Source organism: Polyodon spathula, chromosome 1, assembly GCF_017654505.1.
Source record: "Polyodon spathula isolate WHYD16114869_AA chromosome 1, ASM1765450v1, whole genome shotgun sequence".
Taxonomy (NCBI): domain Eukaryota; kingdom Metazoa; phylum Chordata; class Actinopteri; order Acipenseriformes; family Polyodontidae; genus Polyodon; species Polyodon spathula.
In genome coordinates, this window is record NC_054534.1 from 34,519,804 (window position 1) to 34,538,688 (window position 18,885).

At 37.2% G+C, this 18,885-nt stretch overlaps 1 protein-coding gene across 2 annotated transcripts in view; it reads right to left on the reverse strand.

Annotated features, from left to right (window-relative positions):
• myo5b (myosin VB) overlaps window positions 1–18,885 on the reverse strand; it is a 121,065-nt gene that overhangs the window by 66,293 nt on the left and 35,887 nt on the right. For both annotated transcript variants that reach the window (XM_041253883.1, XM_041253888.1), the window contains 3 exons: window positions 9,841–9,951; window positions 7,077–7,248; window positions 2,854–2,998 (listed from right to left, as the gene is read on the reverse strand). In XM_041253883.1, the coding sequence (XP_041109817.1) occupies window positions 2,854–2,998; window positions 7,077–7,248; window positions 9,841–9,951 (428 nt within the window). The remainder of the gene's footprint in view (window positions 1–2,853; window positions 2,999–7,076; window positions 7,249–9,840; window positions 9,952–18,885) is intronic.

Here is an 18,885-nt window from a genome sequence, read left to right on the forward strand (position 1 = left end):
AAAGCAACAACAATAATTTAAAGTAGGGATGGGCACCCATGTTGACATTTTGATATGATATCGATAATTTCCATATCGCAATATCATGGGATTAAAAAAAAAATTCACATACACTTGCAGAGACATACTTTGTATTGCTAATGCTGCTAAAAATATAAACACAGTATAATCAAGTTTATTTTATAATAAGATAGAACAAACCCTATACATACCAATCACTGTCAGTCTTGTAGGCAAACACCACACACTAAAGTATTTTTTAACCATTTTATTCCATTGATTGGCGTTTAGGTACCAAACTGCTATCTGCATGCTGCATTAAGCACTGTTGGCATTATTTTGAGATAGAGCATGCACTAGCATTTCATTGCATTTTGTCGGTGCGATTACTTATGGTATTTTTAAAAAGTGAACTTTCAGTATTATAAACGAGATGTACTTTTAAAACATCAAAACAGATCGAAAAAATAATGCAAAATTCAGCAAGACACCATACTTAATACTTTTAGAGGTGCCGTGAGTCAGCATTTACATGCAGCAGCCGAAGACTTAATTACTTTCGGATCGTCTAGAAAGTCTGTGTGCAGTAAAGTATAGCAATGTTTCGGTTTTGAGGTGGCTGATAATGGAATAGTATACCAATATAACGAGACCTTGTTTTTCTCCATAGATATTGTGAAACAAAGCACCATTAAGTTATAGCAAGTTATTACTTTTCATATGGAAAAATCTGTGAATGTCTATATATGTATATCATGCAATTGTGTTATTATATTTCTGTGTTTTGGAAGACTTCGATATTATCGATATCAAAATATGTGCATGATATCGATATACAATTTTCATATCGTTGATCACCCCTACTTTAAAAGGTATTGCAGAAGTTCTGTCAAATTAAATCACATACCAGTAGGCGATGGATTGATAACCAGGTTTTCACCTTGTTAAAGCCTCACAACATTGATCAATTGATGAATGTGGCCCAGTGATTAATAGTAAGGTTTTCCAACAGTAATGTTTTCCGTCAAAACACATGCACACTAAATAGAATATATAAAGTAGTAAGATTTCGGGTACCACTTGCACATATTTGAGGTATCAAAAGATACCTTTAGTTAGAGAGCACAGAAGGAGAGGCATTAAATATTCAAGTTAATGTGATCCAAAACATATTTCCATACAAGTTATGCACAGTTTAGCACTCAGTGGAGGGGTGACACAGAGCTCAGGGTTCAGCTACAGTACAAGTGCAGGCAAGTTGAAGACCATAGTATGTCACGAACCACCAGAGGCAAACAATGCTCAATAATAAGGTCAAAGTAATTCAACAACAGCATATGCTCTGCAGAACAGCACAACTTATCTACCAATCACTCCACTGAATAAAATACAGTACACTTATAAATAGTTGCAGAGTAAAGGCAGCTTGGGCAAGTTCATCTCATCACGCTTCTGTAACCTCTACCGGTCAGGCATCCACTGAGTCCAGATGGAAACTTCCTGGGCTGAGCCCTTGCCTCCAGGGTTCTGAAGCCTGGTCACATCCATTGCTGAGGTGCAGTGTGTGAAAAAAGAAGGTTAACAGAGAAAACAAAGGTTGCATGTTGATCTTTTAGAAATCGTTAAGTGGGTTGAAAAAAAAGTGAGGAGATACTAATATTAGACGTTTTAAATAGAGTAGAAAAAAGGGGTGGGTGCTTAAAATGCAAAAAATGTCAAATAAATTGAGATGATAACGCCACTTTTGGCCAACCTCTACCAAACCCAACTGTGCAACTTATGATAACAGAAGCTGTGCCACTCATGAGCAATTACATTTTTTTTTATTTTTTTGCCCAGCTAGTCCACAGGGGTCGCTGGTGCACGGTGAGGCGAGGACACCCTGGCCGACCTAAGCCCTCCCCACCCAGGCGATGCTCAGCAGGTCGGCAGTCGAATAGCCTGGCCTCGAATCAGCGACCATCCAGGCGATATAGGGTGCGGGAGCCCCAGCAATTACATTTTGATTGTCTAAATGAATGCATCTGACCTCCTGTTTGATAGCCAGAGAAACACTTATCTTCCAGGCATAATGCCAAGCACGCTCAGAAACTGGAATTCCAACTTTAAAGACAGCCACTTCACTTTCAAAAACAGCACAGGGAAAATTCCAGAAGACAAACGTCAACAGCTTTATTATGATGAAATAACTTCAGCTGAACTATTAGGGACTGTATTGTGCCACAAGGTGGGGGAACAGTTAGATTCCTGGAGTCTAAAACATATGTGGGGAACTGAAAACAGAAAAGCCTCACATTTCTTTTTTCAGTGCTGCTTGGGCATATTTTAACAATGCATTTTCATACAATACCACTACACATCTGCAAAATCATATTTTAGGCTTTAGCATTGGAGCTCTGTGAGTCTTATACAGGGTAAACACAGAGACACACACTACTGTAGCAAACTAATGACAGCTTTAAAATGTCTCAATATGATTGTCACCTCACCATGGAGCAACAAACACCAGGGACTGAGAGTGTGTGGCTACATAATATAAGTGTCAGTTTTCTGTTATTCACATATAATTTAAAATATATGTAGTTTAGGTTTGGGATTTGAGGGTGGATAACAGCAGGTGGCCATTAACTCAGATTGTATTGTTTGTTTGTTTGTTTATTCTTTTGTAAAATACACCACAATCACCTGTGTTTACACCAGGCACAGCTTCTACACAGAAACTAATAATCATGCGAAAGCCAGGTCAAGCAAATAGGTTTTAAATCTTTTTGACAGAACTCCACAGTGTGGAGCTGTGAAAGCAGAAAGTCGTGCTGCCTCCCTGGGAAGCAAGCCAAACCACAAGACCTTTACCTGGCCATTTGCTTGTAAGCCTCCTCTGCCACTGCGAAGATGTGGGGATCCATGTCACCCATGTTCTGCCCACTGTAAGCGTAAATGACATCTTCTCCATAGATGGACATCTGTTCATACGGATTAATGGCAACCAGCACAATTCCTGTAAATACAAAACACACACACACAGAAAAAACAGTTAGAAAAATGCAGATGCTTACTTTGTTACACCTGGTAGTAATACGGGATGCCGTTGTATGGAATATTTGGCTCTTCATTCAACACCTATACAGCAGGTGCAGTTCAAGCAACTCACTGTCAGTTTATTAGGTAGCTCTGATTTTTGTAGACATTTCCCAAAGCCAGTTTTACCATTTTGTAACATCTGATCTAGATGTTCAGTTTGTTAAATCTGACAACTACTGACAAAACATTGTGAAATAAATGCCCCCACCATACAGAATTACATAAAACATGTGCATTTGGGGAAAGAAAGTTATACAGTAGTTAGACTTAACCAAGGTGCTTCCTGAAATGTCTATTTTCTTTAATTATAGTCTCAACCTTGAAAGTGTAATCCTTAAAGTCAGATATGGTCAAGTTAAAAACTTTTGCATTTGTAATACAGAAACAATGTTCTTTCTCCAACTGACATCTTAAGCATGTGTCGATTCCTTTCTTAGTACATGAGCGTTTGTACATTTTCAACTATCCAATACATTACAAAATGGTTCCATTTTAAGTTAGTGGCATTACACTAAAAATTACCCATATGTCATTAAACTGCGAGACATGAGACCTTGTGAATGGGTGGCGTTGGCAAGGAGACTCAGAGACCAGAAAGCTTAGAGTTCAAGAGCTCAAGCGCATTTATTTACCATCAAAAACAAACACTTAACAAAACACCACCGTACCTTCACCATCTCTATTCTCACTAACACCTGCGATCACCTTATAAATATGCCTGCAGCTTTATTTAATGGACGGCTCGAGCCACATCTCCACATGTTTTTGCAGGGAGGAATTTAACCCTCTCCCTGTCATCCAATACTCCCCATATATACACCCATGCACTGTCACAACTTTCACCCTGCCACACTGCCACAGACCTACATAAGGGTCAAAAGTTAAAATTATAACTGTTATCTTCCCTATTTTTATCAAACGATTGAAGCCAGGTCATATTGGCGGTTCATGTGGTTTGGTATGATTTCATCTAACATTTTTGTGCTTATCAGTATTGTCCTAAAGAAAAAATGATATGTAGGATTAAAATAACCATAAGCTCCTTGTGACAGAGCGTAAGCCCTGCACATGTAAATAGTGTGTATTTTGTATTTAAGTTTAGCAGGGATGGGGTTAATTCCATCCCTGTCAAATGCACCTGTGTTGATTGAATAATTGATCATGGCATGAATAAATAAAATGGAGAAACATGTATTTTAGGGGTTTCAGCTCTGCAGGTGCTAAATTGATCATGGCCGAGCCAATTTAAAATCTTGTGTCTGACTGAATTATGCTGAGATTCTGTGGGTGAAATTAGTCAAATAAAAATTTGTGGCTATTTCTATAGCCAAACTTCTTATGCTACACAAATGACCCATTTCCATCTTGCCAATGTCTGCATCTAGCATCAAACCACAACCACACTGGATAGCTTTTGAATCAGACCACAGCCTAAAGCCTTTCCACTACAATACCTTCTGACAGCTCTCTGCTAATATTAAAGAGCAGTTCTCTTTGGCTAAAAAGGCCTCCTCTCAATGGCCTTCTCTTGTAGCAAAGTAAGGGTTATTTCTACTGCATCAATGCAAGGGAAGAAAACAAGCTATGTGGTTTCCTTCTCAGACCAACACCACAGCCAAGCCACAAAGAGGCACAAAAATTCCTCTACAAGTGGACCAACAATGGTGCACGCTGTTACAGAGAGTTTATTCAACGCAACACACTGTGCTAATGATAATACCTGGTGTAAAACACACACACACACACACAGAGCAATCTCAGTGAGAAACATCCCTTCATTCCAATACAATTATTAAGTTATCTTAAATTGGCTGTGATAACTTTCCCAGGCAAACAAATCACAGGTAACACAAAGCAGGACTGTAGACCCAAAGGTGAAGAACTGCCACTACTTTGGTTTCCACTTCCCTTTTGCATTTTAGACTGTCTCACTCAGAAGTACTTTTGACCACCTCTGTTGCAAAAAGATTGCAAAATAAACTCCATCTTCCCCAAAGACCTTTACTTATTGCTGGGTTACATGAATAATTGACTGCACTATTCATCTGTACCAATTGTTCAGCAATGGAAAACAGATAAACATGGATCTACGGTAAAAAAAATCACAGAATGACAAACAAGGTCTCACAAGGTTACTCTTGGAACATTATTGTGGACATTTTAATTAGTATTATGCCAATGGTATTTTTTCTTCACCACCGTCCTGTAATACCCTCGTGCTTCATAAGATCAGTAAATAAGGTTAATTCTGCCATTAAATTCCATCCTGTTTTGAACACAGGTGTACCACCACAACCTGAAACCAGAAAGTGCATGGCTAAGAGAAAAAAAAACAGAAAAAAATATGAAAAAAAAGTCTAGACCGATGCATTATGACAATATTACGATTAGTTAGCCTAAGGTGTCAATCAAAGCTTGTCGTTATCATTGGCAAATCGGGGGGGGGGGGGGGGGGGGGGGGGGTTGGAGAACATCACACAGTACAGTAAGGAAACGAATTCACATGAGAATTCTAATTATACTTTGTAACACAATTTTTGTTCCTGGGTAGTAAGTGTTATTTCCTAATTGCTTATGCCTCAAAAGTATAGAAAATTGCTATTACTCCCCACAAACTTTGCTTTTGTGACCAGGACAGTGATATTTCAAAATATCACTATTTTTAATGAGAAAATGGGCAAATGTGTGTCTTTTCATTCACAGTCAGTGAATCAGTCACTTCTAAATCTTTTGTAGTCATCTTTGTATTACTTTAGTATAAATACATGTTAATTTGGATTCATATGTTGTTTTTTTTCTGACTTTATGTGAACGAAACGACACCCATTTGCCCATTTTCTCATTAAAAATAGTGATATTTTGAAATATCACTGTCCTGGTCACAAAAGCAAAGTTTGTGGGGAATAATAGCCATGTTCTATACTTTTGAGGCGTAAGCAATTAGGAAATAACACTTACTACCCAGGAAAAAAAAAAAAAATAATAATTTTTGTTACACAGTGTTATTATTATTATTAGGTCCGAGGTGACATTTCTAACAAGAGTACACATTTGTTAAACAGGAACAATAAATAAATATCCTAAAATTAACTATTTAAATACATTTCAATAAATGTTTATTAGAAGTGTGCAAACAAACAGAAAATGTATTAATTAATTAATATATATATAATGTAAAATACTTTTATAAATTACTACAGATAACATTACAGAAAACCAGCAAGCTGACCGAGACAACTAAACACATCCGTAAATCAGTACATGGGGCTTGGCAAAAGACTAAAGAGCAAAGTTTTGTAAAATGGTTCTCCTTTTTTCTGTTTTCAATTTTAAGAAAATTGAATTAAATGTTTTCCAATGAGGATTCACAATTTTAAGCCATCTTGTTGGCCATGAAGACTACACAACAGACAGCTGTGTGCAGACATCATTAAAACAAACATGTTTCAAGTGTCCACTTTGGATAATGTGAAAGTGGACAATCAAGTGAAGTGTATCTTACTCATCCTGTAAACTGACCCATATGAATGACCTTGTAATATAAAACTATATTTAACAAACCACTGAGAATCTGGAAAGGAACACGGGTTTGAGTTAAGGCTGAGTACAACTTTAACAATGGGAACGAGGTATCTCACATACTTAACATGCCAATATGAGGAGAGCAGAGAGCCAGACAGACCAGCCAGCAGTTTGTATTATCTATGGTATCGACCTTAGAGATTTCAGTTTTGACCATAAAGCAAGCCTTGTGTGCAGGGTAAAATGTGTGAGAGATCAAGTTTTCGATATACGAGAACATGGTTAACTGAAAAGTCTTCTTCAAGCTACAGAAACTACAAGTTTTCTTTAAGTTGTTATGTATTAGTATAGATCTCTCAAGTAAAATGGAAAATGTGTGCACACACATTAAAAACAATTTCAGCATATTGCCACATTCACCACAAGCAGATGGTCATGTTCCTCGGAATTTCAGGCTGGTGGGTGGTACTTACCACAGTATGTGTAGATGTGATTGGACTCCAGAAAGCGCACCTTCAGGTTGTGAAGGACTGCAGGTTCGTGGAGGTAACTTAGCGCTGTCAGGTCATTCTCCCCCACCAGGATATCCGGGTTTCGTAGGAATGGCAGCTGGTTGGTCTTTGGGTTAATGGCATACTCAATAGTCTGGGAAGGTAAGAATTAAGCACATCAGCCACAAGGGTGGTCTTTTCTATTGATTTTAGGCAGTATATTGTTAAGTCCTTGTGACTGTTTTAAACACTGTATGCAAGTAAATCTGGTAAAAAAAAAAATATAGCCCACACCATTAATAATATGTTGAACATTACCCCACCATAAGCAATCAGGCTGTTTCTACTCTTCGCCATCAGGGAGTGATTTGATATGTAGCCATTTTGTTGACTGAAAATCTATAAACGACTTACAGGTGTATTCAACTAACGACATAAAAGTCAACTTGTATTGTCAGGAAGCAATTTCAGGATGGAGAAATTCCTGGACTTTCAAAATGTTACAAGATCAATAAACATTGCTTGCCTTGGACAAGCCTTAGAGAAAGTCTGTCAGCTGACAAGCTTGCCACAAACAATTTCATATTTTAGCCTGCACAAAAATGTTTTTGCTTAATGTGTTCTTTGTAAAAGGTATGGCTTTAAAATCAAATCAAAACCAACAAAGGGAGCCCTCCCTCTCTCCCTCTCTCCACTTAGAAACAGATGACACACCATGAGGTACTCTATGCAAAACAACAGCTACTTACAACTGCACAACAGGAAAGAGATAGCACAAGCAATAGTGATGACGTAAGATGAGTAAGAACTAATGAAATAGTCTGCAGAAAAAGTTCGGTACATATGACTATGACTTAACACTACAGAATTACTTTTTTGAACTTCAAGTTTTGTTTGATAAAAATGGTTTGATTTTAAATGAAGAAAACAAAACAAACATGTTATTTGGTTCATAGAAAATTATACGAAACAATAATTCCAATTGTATTATTACTTGTAATAATACACCTTTGGAGAGAGTTGATACTTTTAAATAGGCGTCAATATCGATACAGCTTCATTAACAAATAGATCTTCATCTTAACTGTAAGGGGACCAGTTATAATGTTGTTCATGCTAACAAGAAGAATTCTGTAGATCAAGAAAAAAACCCACATCACAGAAATTTGAATTAATTTTTTTTTTTTGTTGATGATTATGCCACATATAGAAATTAACAACTTCCCCAAAACTGATTGTTAAATAAATAAATAAATCCAACACAGTCTAGGGATAAGTTACTAGTTTATTTATATTTCTTATAGGCCAGAATTGGATGGTGCAATGTGTGTAGGGCAGTCCTTCCTCCCAAACCTAAGTTTTAAACTTAGTCCATTCAGATGTGCAAATGTCTCAGGCAAGGGCTTACAGATACGCCCAAATTTTCACCTAGCGAGGAAACTGACAAAGCAGCTTTGCACAGCGCCACCTAGAAATGAAACTAAACAGGCAAAATAGTATTCGGAGCATAACAATTTCTTCCTTGTCCTTGACTGCAAAGTGTGTCATTCCATTGAAATCACTTAATTAGCTTCCAAAATGCTTACATATTCAGTGGCCTCAGGGCAATACTTGTTCACTTGCATCTTACCTTCCACTAATTCTCTCTATAATGAAAACGTAGGAGTTCATTAACTTGGCAAAGCTGAAAAGTCGCAATGGAAATGTCTGTCTATGTTAATTTGAGGTAGCAAGTAAGCACTTCACTTCGAACTACCTTTCAGCACTTGCATATGACTGGACTTGTTTTAAGGTGGCTTGTGGTTCTGCAGTTTGTTTTGCGGGACACAAATCATTGACAAAAAACAGCAAGGTAGGGTGCCCTTCGAAAAAATACATTATTCAAATATTCTCAGTTTCAGAATGTGGTACTTGAACTGTTAATGAGGTCTATTCTTGGCTCAGGTGTTCTACTGTGACAGTCTGAAGGCCAGTGTGGACCCAGATAATGGAAACTGTAGATCAATAAAATCAGATGTATTCATAGCAATACCACTGGCACGCTTTGGATAAGGAGGTGGGATTTTTTTGGGTAGTTGTTTGGTCACAATGGCATTTTACCCAACAGACAACAATCCCGCTATTCTCACCATCGCTCACTTTAAATCAACTCTCAAGACCCACTTGTTCTCTCTTGCTTTCCATGCTCTCTAAGCCCAATATCTGTTATTAGCGGTTGTGTCTTTGCTAGTTCTAACTTTTTTTTGTTACCGTACTTAATGTACTGTGCATTGTTTATTACTGTATCATGTAAAGCTCTGTGATGATGGTCCACTATGAAAGGCGCTATATAAAATAAATACCGATTGATTGATTTCCAGTCTAATATCTTATTTTCACTTCAAGATCAAAGATGTCCAAGCTTGCACAGCATTAGATGGCCTTTTATTTAGCAATATCCAAATGACTTACTTGACAAAAATATCTGCAAAATACCATTGGTGCACCAGGTGTAGCCAGGTGACCAAACAGAGTAGGCTTGTTTTTAGGCAGGTGGTGATGTGTTTTTTTTATTTATTTATTTTTTTTTTTTTTGGGGGGGGGGGATTTAAAGATCTAGAATTATAAGATTACTCAAATTACAATGATAGTGTTAAAAGACATCTCTAGTAAGTAAATCAGTAAGATTTTGATGAGGTGCAGGTGGTAAACAGAACTCAGAATGTCTATATTAGTAAGAGATACAATTAGAACAGTAGTACATTACCGACTCATCTTCCAATTTGAGATGCAGAATCGGATCTCCCTCCTTGTAGTCCTTGATAATTTCAGCTGCTTTCCAAACTTCTTCAGGGTCAGGGATCCACACCCTTGTGTACTGCAAAAGAACGTTAAAACAGAAATAATGTAAGGATTTTAAAAAATTTATAAATAAATAAATAAAAACAAACAGGAAGTTATTTCCAACAACTGGGTCATCACCTGATACCCATCTGTAATATATTTATTTCTTGTAGAACAGCTTATATAAGGTTTTTGGACTGTGCCACTATGTACACGTCACAAAATGCATACTTCTTACAGTGCAGAGGTTTCCAACCTATGGTCTGGGGGTCACTTGCAGTCCATTAGCAAACTCCAGGTGATCACTGTAAATTCCAGCATAGCCAAATAGCAATATGCAATTATAACAAAAAACGGCCTAAACGAAAAGCATGATAATTTTTTATAGGCACATGAGTACAGCATACATATAAGTATAATAGTTTATAAACAAAATATAAGGTACATATATTTTTGGTCCCCTGAGGGAAGTGGTTTGATGGAAAAAAACCTTTAACACCAAGGTTGGGAATCCCTCGTGTTATGCATAGTATGTTTCACAATGCATACAGTCCAAAAGGGCATGTGCACATTGTGGCAAAGAGTCTGCCTGCCTGCAATACAATTTAAGCCACCATGAATAATAGATGAAGCGAAAGCGTATATATTGCTTTCATTGTGTTTATGAAACCCTGCTTCTTGTCAGAAAGCATCTTTCACCTTGCCAGGCTGCAGGCATATCTGTGGGCATTACTGGTGTGTGTGTTTGTGGATGTGTGAGAGGAGAGTGTGGTCACAAACAGAAGCTTTAATCACTGTGTGATGCTGAGCAGAGACAACCTGTACAGTCAATGTTTACAATAATCAATACGGTCAATGTTTACAATGATGTAATAAAATGGGAAGGTGTGGGTTAACCTTTTTAAGGATTGCGGTTTCAAGTTCAATACAAAAAAAGCTTAGGATACTGTTGATGCAACTCCTACATTGCTGCTTAAACTCCTGCAATTGTTCAGGCACCAGTATCGGGGACACAACACAAAGTTCAGCAGAGACTAATATGGGTCAATTATTTTCCAGGATTAACAATTACTTAATCTACCTGCCATTGTTTTATCACAAGAGCTACAATAAAAAGATTATCAAGGTATTAAAACTCTACTGCTATTATAGTCATTTACCTTCACTTGGGAAACTAAATTGTATGAAGGGGAAAGCATTCTCTAATTGAATCATGGAATATGTCATTTTAAACAGTGCCCAGTACAAAAGTAATCAGTGAAAGTGCCTCAGGCTTCTAGTCCCTCCGTAACACACTATACCTTCGCTACACTAGCTGCTTCAGGAACCAAATCTGAAACTGACAAGTTGAGAAATGTTTTATAACATGTTTTTGAGCAGATGAAGGGGCACCATCTCACATATACTGATTATATATGGGCGTACCAGATAATGAATAAAGACAGATAAGTGGGTAGAGATTCAGTTGGATAGATCCTGTCATGCTATGGTTAGTAAATACATTTTAATCTGAACAAAATTTGAATGAATAGTAATACAATACCGTGGCAAAGTACCCACCCCTGTGTGTATTTTGTGTTGTGTGTTAATGTTGGTGTATAGTCATTGATACACGGGATATAAACGGGTCTGTGTTACACGAGTGTTTAAAATGTATATTTGTATTTAGGCACGAGGATTGCACAGCACTTCACGTGCAAGTAAAAAGTAATAATATGCAAGCACAGGGAATTGCAATTTATTAATTCACATGCAGTTGTACCGCAACTCCAATTGAATGATCAATCGAGTCTCGGTACAGCTGCATAAAAGCTGCATGTTTTCACCCACTCTGGGTTGTGTGTTCAGTGAGTGGAGAACGGGATTGGAGATGGAGGTAATAGGAATAATAATAATAGTCGTAGTAGTAGTAGGAAAATATCCGCTCACCGTGTTTTGTTTAGTCCGTTTTGTTTGTCTGTTTATTTTGGCGAATGTGCCATGTCCTGTTTTTGTATTGTTACAACTGTTTATTTTCTGTCTGTCTGTTTGTTTATTAAATGCTGAGCGCAAGTAAGCGCTCAGCTCCACCAAACTCCACCTCTCTGTTGCTTATTTCCTGGCTCTGGTCTGACGTCAACCACTCCGGCCATCTTTGTAACAAAAACACATACATCCAGATCCCACTTGTTAATTTTGGCAATCACTATACCTGGAGCAATTTTCATTTGATGTTATGCATATTTTAAGACAATTAGATTTCTCTGTACTGCTAAAGCACAGACTTAAATATCTCTTAGTGCAGTGAACCTACAGTTTTGCCCATCTGTCTGCAAGTGGTCACCTTGGGACCTTTATGCAGATCACACATCTGTTCTGTGCAGGAATCACTCACTGCAGAGCTGTCCTTTCTACTCAGTGACCTCTTCAAAGCACAGCATGGCCAAACTTCCCATTAATACAAACAATATGTATAAATCAGCTGACTTCAGTTTTTAGAACAAAGACTTTCCAGGTTGTCAAACATGGACTTCACGTACCTCAAAACTGACTTTAGTGCCAATAAAAGTTTATGTTTAACAATTTGAACCAAATACCTAATTTATAATTATGGCTTCTTTTTTTCATGGTTTATTTTTAGAATGCTGCCAGTATTCTGTATGAATTACTTATTTAATAAGGACTTTTTTTTTTTAAATCATCCGATAGTTAATCGAGCGGTTCATCTGGCGTTTTATGCATTCAGGTAAGAGTGAAGACTGGAATCAGAGGACAGGTCGTACCTCTTACCATTACAGTAAACTGCATCATGAACGGAGAGGTAAGTTACCACAAGCACTGGTCTGGCATGCTTTCAGTTTTTATAGGGTAAACACCAGTCACACCATTTAAACCAATAATCAGAAACCCTATAGTATTTATAATTCATAAATGCATAGTAGAGTGATTTTTATTTAAACCACACAATTTTAATTTCTAATAAACTCCCCACATCTGAAGAAAGATGAAGAGCTGAACTTTGACAGATACTTTGCTATTGCTACATAGTCTATTTTCTCTAGGGGACTTGTTAACAATTGTATCTTGACTTAAGAAATTTTGAACATTTTGTATCGAACAACATTTTTTAAATATGACCTTTCAAATACAAATGGGTCTTTCCATTAACTTTTTTTTTTTTTTTTTTTTTTTTTTAAATGTTGTTACAATACCTGCTATTGCACAAGGGAGAGGTGTATGTCTACCACAGGAAAACTAAATGTCACATTTTTCTAATCAGATTGCCACAACTTGCAACAACCTTTGCTGCATTAAAGTAGGTGATCTAGGTTTACCCAAGGACGGTGACTCAGGCCTACACAGCAGAATGAGATCATGTCATGTCTGATCAAGGTTCAGATGCACTATAAAAAGCAAAAGTTAAGAATCCTGCTGCTTTCCACTGTCTTTACTATCAATTCTCCACAGACAGAGATTGGCTTTCATCTTCAGTGCTGTTAATCCATTCCATTTTCAAAACCACTTACCAAAAATCACAAATGTTAGAAAACCAGAGAGCAAATTCCCCTCTTGGCAGTAGGCAATGCCACATATTTGACCAAATTATTGGTCAAACCTGCCAATGTAAGCCATCAGTCAGTGAGCTGGTCAACAGAGATACAGGTTAGCTATATCCACATTACTATTTATCTTTCTACATTTATCTTCACACAAACCTTTGCTCAAGAGGAAGATGATTTTGACATTTTCCAATTTTTCTTGTCAAGGTGGTCTAACTGAGCACTAAGTAAGGTCACCACATTTTAATTAACAACACATCTAATTAACCTGGCACACCTTCTATAAAACTGGGGCTCTTCTATTTAAAATGTCTGTCTACAAATGGCTGGGAATGTCAGACATTCTCTAGTTTGGACTTGGTCCAGCCACTCAGTGACAATTAGGATTTATTCGATAAGACAGTTTTTTTTTTTTTTTTTTCTTTCCAAGAGTCAGTAATAGAAACCCACAAAGCATATCTAAAATATTACTGAGTGGTTTCAAAGGAAATAAAGGTTAAAGTTTAAAATCCATGACATCAGTATCAACACCCAAACCGAGTTTGGCATCACCACATAAACACAAAAGATGCTGTCTACTGTAAAGTAATGTTTCTGCATTCTTTCAAAATTAGCTCAGGGTGTGTTGTAACATTGACTGAACATACACACGCCCATAAACCATAGCAAACTCATTACTTTCCTCACTGAAAAGGCCATCAAAAGTATTTATTTTTTATATATATATATATTATATATATTATATATATATATATATATATATATATATATATATATATATATATATATATATATATATATAGTAACTGATCCTCACACTCACTACAGTTCGTTGCCCCTTTAAAGCAGGACCCAGGACACAGAAATGGATTTTTCCAGCGCCGACGCGCTATTTTTAATAAACACAAAAACGAAATGAACAAACACAAAACAAACACCTAGCTGTTACGAGCACTAACTAACACACACAGGAACCTAATTAAGACAGGACAGCTAAGCTGTTTACCTGTAACACAAAACATAACACACAAAAAGGCTTTTACACGCTACCTTTTTTTCTTAGAGTTGAAAGCACCATCAACCGGGCTCTTCACACAGCAGCCCTGAGCACACTGGCTGCTTTCTTTAAATACCCTGCACCTGGCTCTAATTTACAATGATAGCCAGGTGCAGGGGATAATTACTAATAAAACAATTAACACAAATATCGTTAAACAAACACAAATGTGCACCCGCATTTTTTTTTTCCAGCAGGGAGGAAATTAACACCCTCTCCCTGCTCACAATATATATATCTCAAAAGAAGTGATTTATTAGCGTCATTCCATCTCAAAGTTGATCAATATTAGCAGTAATGTTTTATTTGCTTTATGGAATACAATGCTGTAAAGCACACAAATCCAGTGGGTCCAACTATTGTTGGTCCAATTTTTCTATACAATATAAAGCTATAAAGACGTGATGGTTTATCCAACTTGAAAATGGTTTGTATACACAGTTGATAATCTCATAACAGAAGATTGCTTTATGGTAGGGGTGCAAGAGTTATGATTTTCCCAACCCAAAACCAAACCAAAACTGACATCTGCATAAAATTCAAAATTGAACAATACCAACAAACCAAATAAATCAAACTGAAACAGAAATCACATTTTTTGTACAATGAGAAAACACTGGCCGTTTCAGCACTAAGCCCTGAATAATCCAGTACCAGCCTATTTAAAAGAATTAAAAATGTTCCATGCCCCTCTACATGCTTTAAGACCAAAGATGAGGTTGTGAACAATGAAAGATCAGGTGTTCGCCAGTTACGCGCCTCGTCTTTGGAACATGCTTCACAATAAGGGAAGCTCCGTCCCCAGATATTTTTAAATCTCTTTTAAAAACACATCTTTTTACTATGGCTTTTTAAATTGCTTTTAGTTCTGTGCGTGTTTTTTTCTGTTTATATTTTTATTCTTGTAATATTCTTGTAGTGCGGTTTTACTGCTGCTTTTATTATTTTTGATTATTGTCATTTAAGTATGTAAAGTGCTTTGTGATCCCCGAAAGGTGCTATACAAAATCAATTATTATTATTATTATTATTATTATTATTATTATTAAACCTTTTGCTCTGAAAGAGTTTTTGAGTCTGTCCCGTCTTTTATATTACTTTGTGTAGACCTAATATAAAATTAAAATAATTATGCTAAATTGACAAACAGCCAAATGCCAAAGTACTTAAAGAAAATAAAACATTGAGCTCCCGACCGTTGTAAAACTAGTGAAAGCAGTAAACTGGGCGAAGCTGAAAAACAAGTGAAAGGGAGAGGCTGGCGGCAGGCCTAAATACTACCTTTAGTTTTTTACTGATATAAATCTAGGTGACATTTTAAATTAGAAGTGTTGACTTATCAGAAACTATTTAAAAATGCTGCCAAACATATCAGTCACTTTAAAGCCAACATGTTGATTCATTAATTTAAATGGGTCTGAAATTTATTTGCATGGCGCATCCAGTAAAGGCACTCCGCATGGTGTGCAGGATGCCCCCTATACCTTGCAGGTCGCCGGCTCAAGTCCAGGCTATTCCAATGCCGACCGTGGACGGGAATTCCCAGATGGCGGCACACAATTGGCCGAGCACCGCCCGAGTGGGGAGGGCTTAGGTCAGCCAGGGTGTCCTTGGCTCACCGTCCATCAGCGACCCCTGTAGACTGGCTGGGCGCCTGCAGGCTTGCCTGCAAGTTGTCACTGCCATTTGCTTTCTAAAGTTTATATTGGCTGGGAACTGGTGGCTCTAAAGTCAGGGTTTATTTCACACTACAAACAGCACACTGTCCTCACAAGACCAGAAACACATGGTTTGATCAAAGCATTTTATCCAGCAAATCTATTCAGAAATAATCTTTAAAAGAGGAAGATCTGGGGCAAAGAACAATATTTCTATTTCTGAGTAAGCAAAGCATGGCAAACCATTCAGATATATCCCCAAGAGGTTATTTTATTATTCCCTTCACCTCACATAGCAAATAGACTACACATCATTCAGGAGAGACTCAAATACAGTGTTATAAATGAGAAAATCAAACCTCCTCAGATCCTAGAGAAGACGTGAATCACATCTACTTTTGTGATAAATTCAATGCACTTAAAAGCTGCTGAACTGATAACGCTGTAGGGCTCAATCTATCCTTGAGGGAATACATCACACTCACTGAATTTGCATTATAATCAAATTTGTTTCTGTTTATTCTCCACATTATATATGTATTCTAATCACCATTTCCAACTGTTTCTGAACTCATGAAATCATGCATTACTATTTCTTCCTTCTGGAAAGGTCTGTGTTGTACTGAGATTGCATTGAGTTACCCTTCCAATACTACAATAATAATAATAATCTTTATTTTTATAGCACCTTTCACAGTGGACCACCATCACAAAGCGTGTGTGAACTCTGCATCACTGAGTCGCTTACAATAACGTCTCACCCAAAAGATGGAGCACAAGGAGGTTAAGTGACTTGCTTGGGGTCACACAATGAGTCAGTGGCCGAGCTGGGATTTGAACCAGGTACCTCCTTGTTGCAAGTCTGTTTCTTTAACCAATGGACCACACTTCCTCCTCTAATCTAAAAGGTCCTGTGCATTTTGCTTATAGTGGGCTTGTTTTAAATGATGTTTTAACAAGAAAACAGCCTTCCACTAACCACCCTTTGATTCAAAAATACAAGTGTCAGCAACCTCCATTTGAACTGCAGAAGCAAGCAACCAAGTTTACCAGACTTCGGTCTACAGTAGGAAGCCATTGTGCACAAGGATGGATGCAAAACTCTTCCCACATGCCATGCACAATATAAAAATGGAAAGTGTAATTGGTACAGTGCACGGACAACACAAAGCATTCTGTGCATAAATATTATACAGTACAGCTTGTCTCTCCTGGAGCAAATGAGTGACAGTCTGGGAGTATAGTAGGGCTGAAATGTTTACAGAATGTATAAAGACATGTTGTGGTTGGTAACCCTTTACACACTACCAGAGCAGATCCCCATTTTTGCAGGAAAGCTGGAGCCAGAACAGCATGGCTAACTGGGCTTACTTACAGTAATGAGAATATATATATGGGAGGACAAACAAAAAAGTTTTAAAACACAGCTGCAGATCGCTTATTATTGGTGAGTCTGTTGCTGTGGAGCTCCATTATGGTATTTAAACCAACACAAGCCAATTTCCACTTCACTGGAGAATAATATTTGTTCAGTCACATTTATAAAAACAAAGCCACGCACGCATACACACAAACCCCTTAGAATCATATTCTTCTTGAAAGGCTTGATCTTTAGTGACTCACAGCGATCTAGCCATGAATTCACATAGATTTTTTACATCAGTTATTAGCCTTTTTTTTTTTTTAGCTTTCATTGCATATTCGATTACTAAAAAACTGGGGCGTTCCACAAAGCACTTCTTGCAATTGAGTGCTAGCTAGCTTCACAAAACAATATTTATAGACCGAATGGTATACTTTTTGTACAAATGAACTCAGCTAGTGAAATTTCTTAAAAGCAAAACATTTTTTCATTTCAATCTGGGTTTACTGTAGAAGATTGCTACCAAGAAGTGCTGTGAAACTGAGAGGTATCATCTTATACACTTAATTATTATTACCCACTTTTCAGCTAAGCTGTACTTTTGCTGACAAAATGTCATCATAACTATTAGATTATACTGTTGTTTACAATGCCTTAATTTCTTTAATTTCCAATTATGCGTGCAAGTGTTTAGTATGTCACTATAGCAGTCAAGTGGTAATAACCACCATGTTTTTGTCCAAGGTGGTGCAATAGCAACTTAAGGGCAAAAAATCGAAACCTGACTATAATGTATCTGCTAATGTCCAACAGCTGCCATTTAATTCTTGATAAAGATAATTCCTACAGTATTTTACAACAAAACAATAAGGCCCTACTGTGTGTTCTCTAATGGGACCAAATCTGGGCACCCGGTGTTATGCCCCACCCTCTGCCTATACCTAACAACAAGAACACAGAGTTGCAGTATCTCCTTGGAGTCTCAGCCAAGAGCAATAGCAATAGACATGCATTTCAAGTAAAAGGAATATTTAAATTCAAAGTGTTAAATTCTTTACACGTTAATATAATGAACTTTGAAGCCTGGACACCAAAATTAAAGCACTGTTCTTATAAAGATACACTTAGAACATAAAACATCTTATGATTTACAAAGCTGTTATCTGCCACAATACCTAATTTTTCTGTGTATGCACTGTAAGCTTGCCTGAAGCACTCTAAGCCTCTTCTGATCTCAAACTAAGCTTGATGGCAGTGTTTTGTGTAGCATTTGTAAGGCTGATGCATAAAGCATTGTGCAAACGTATTAACCTTTTTGCTTTATACTCCTCAAATCTCTTTTCTATAGTGC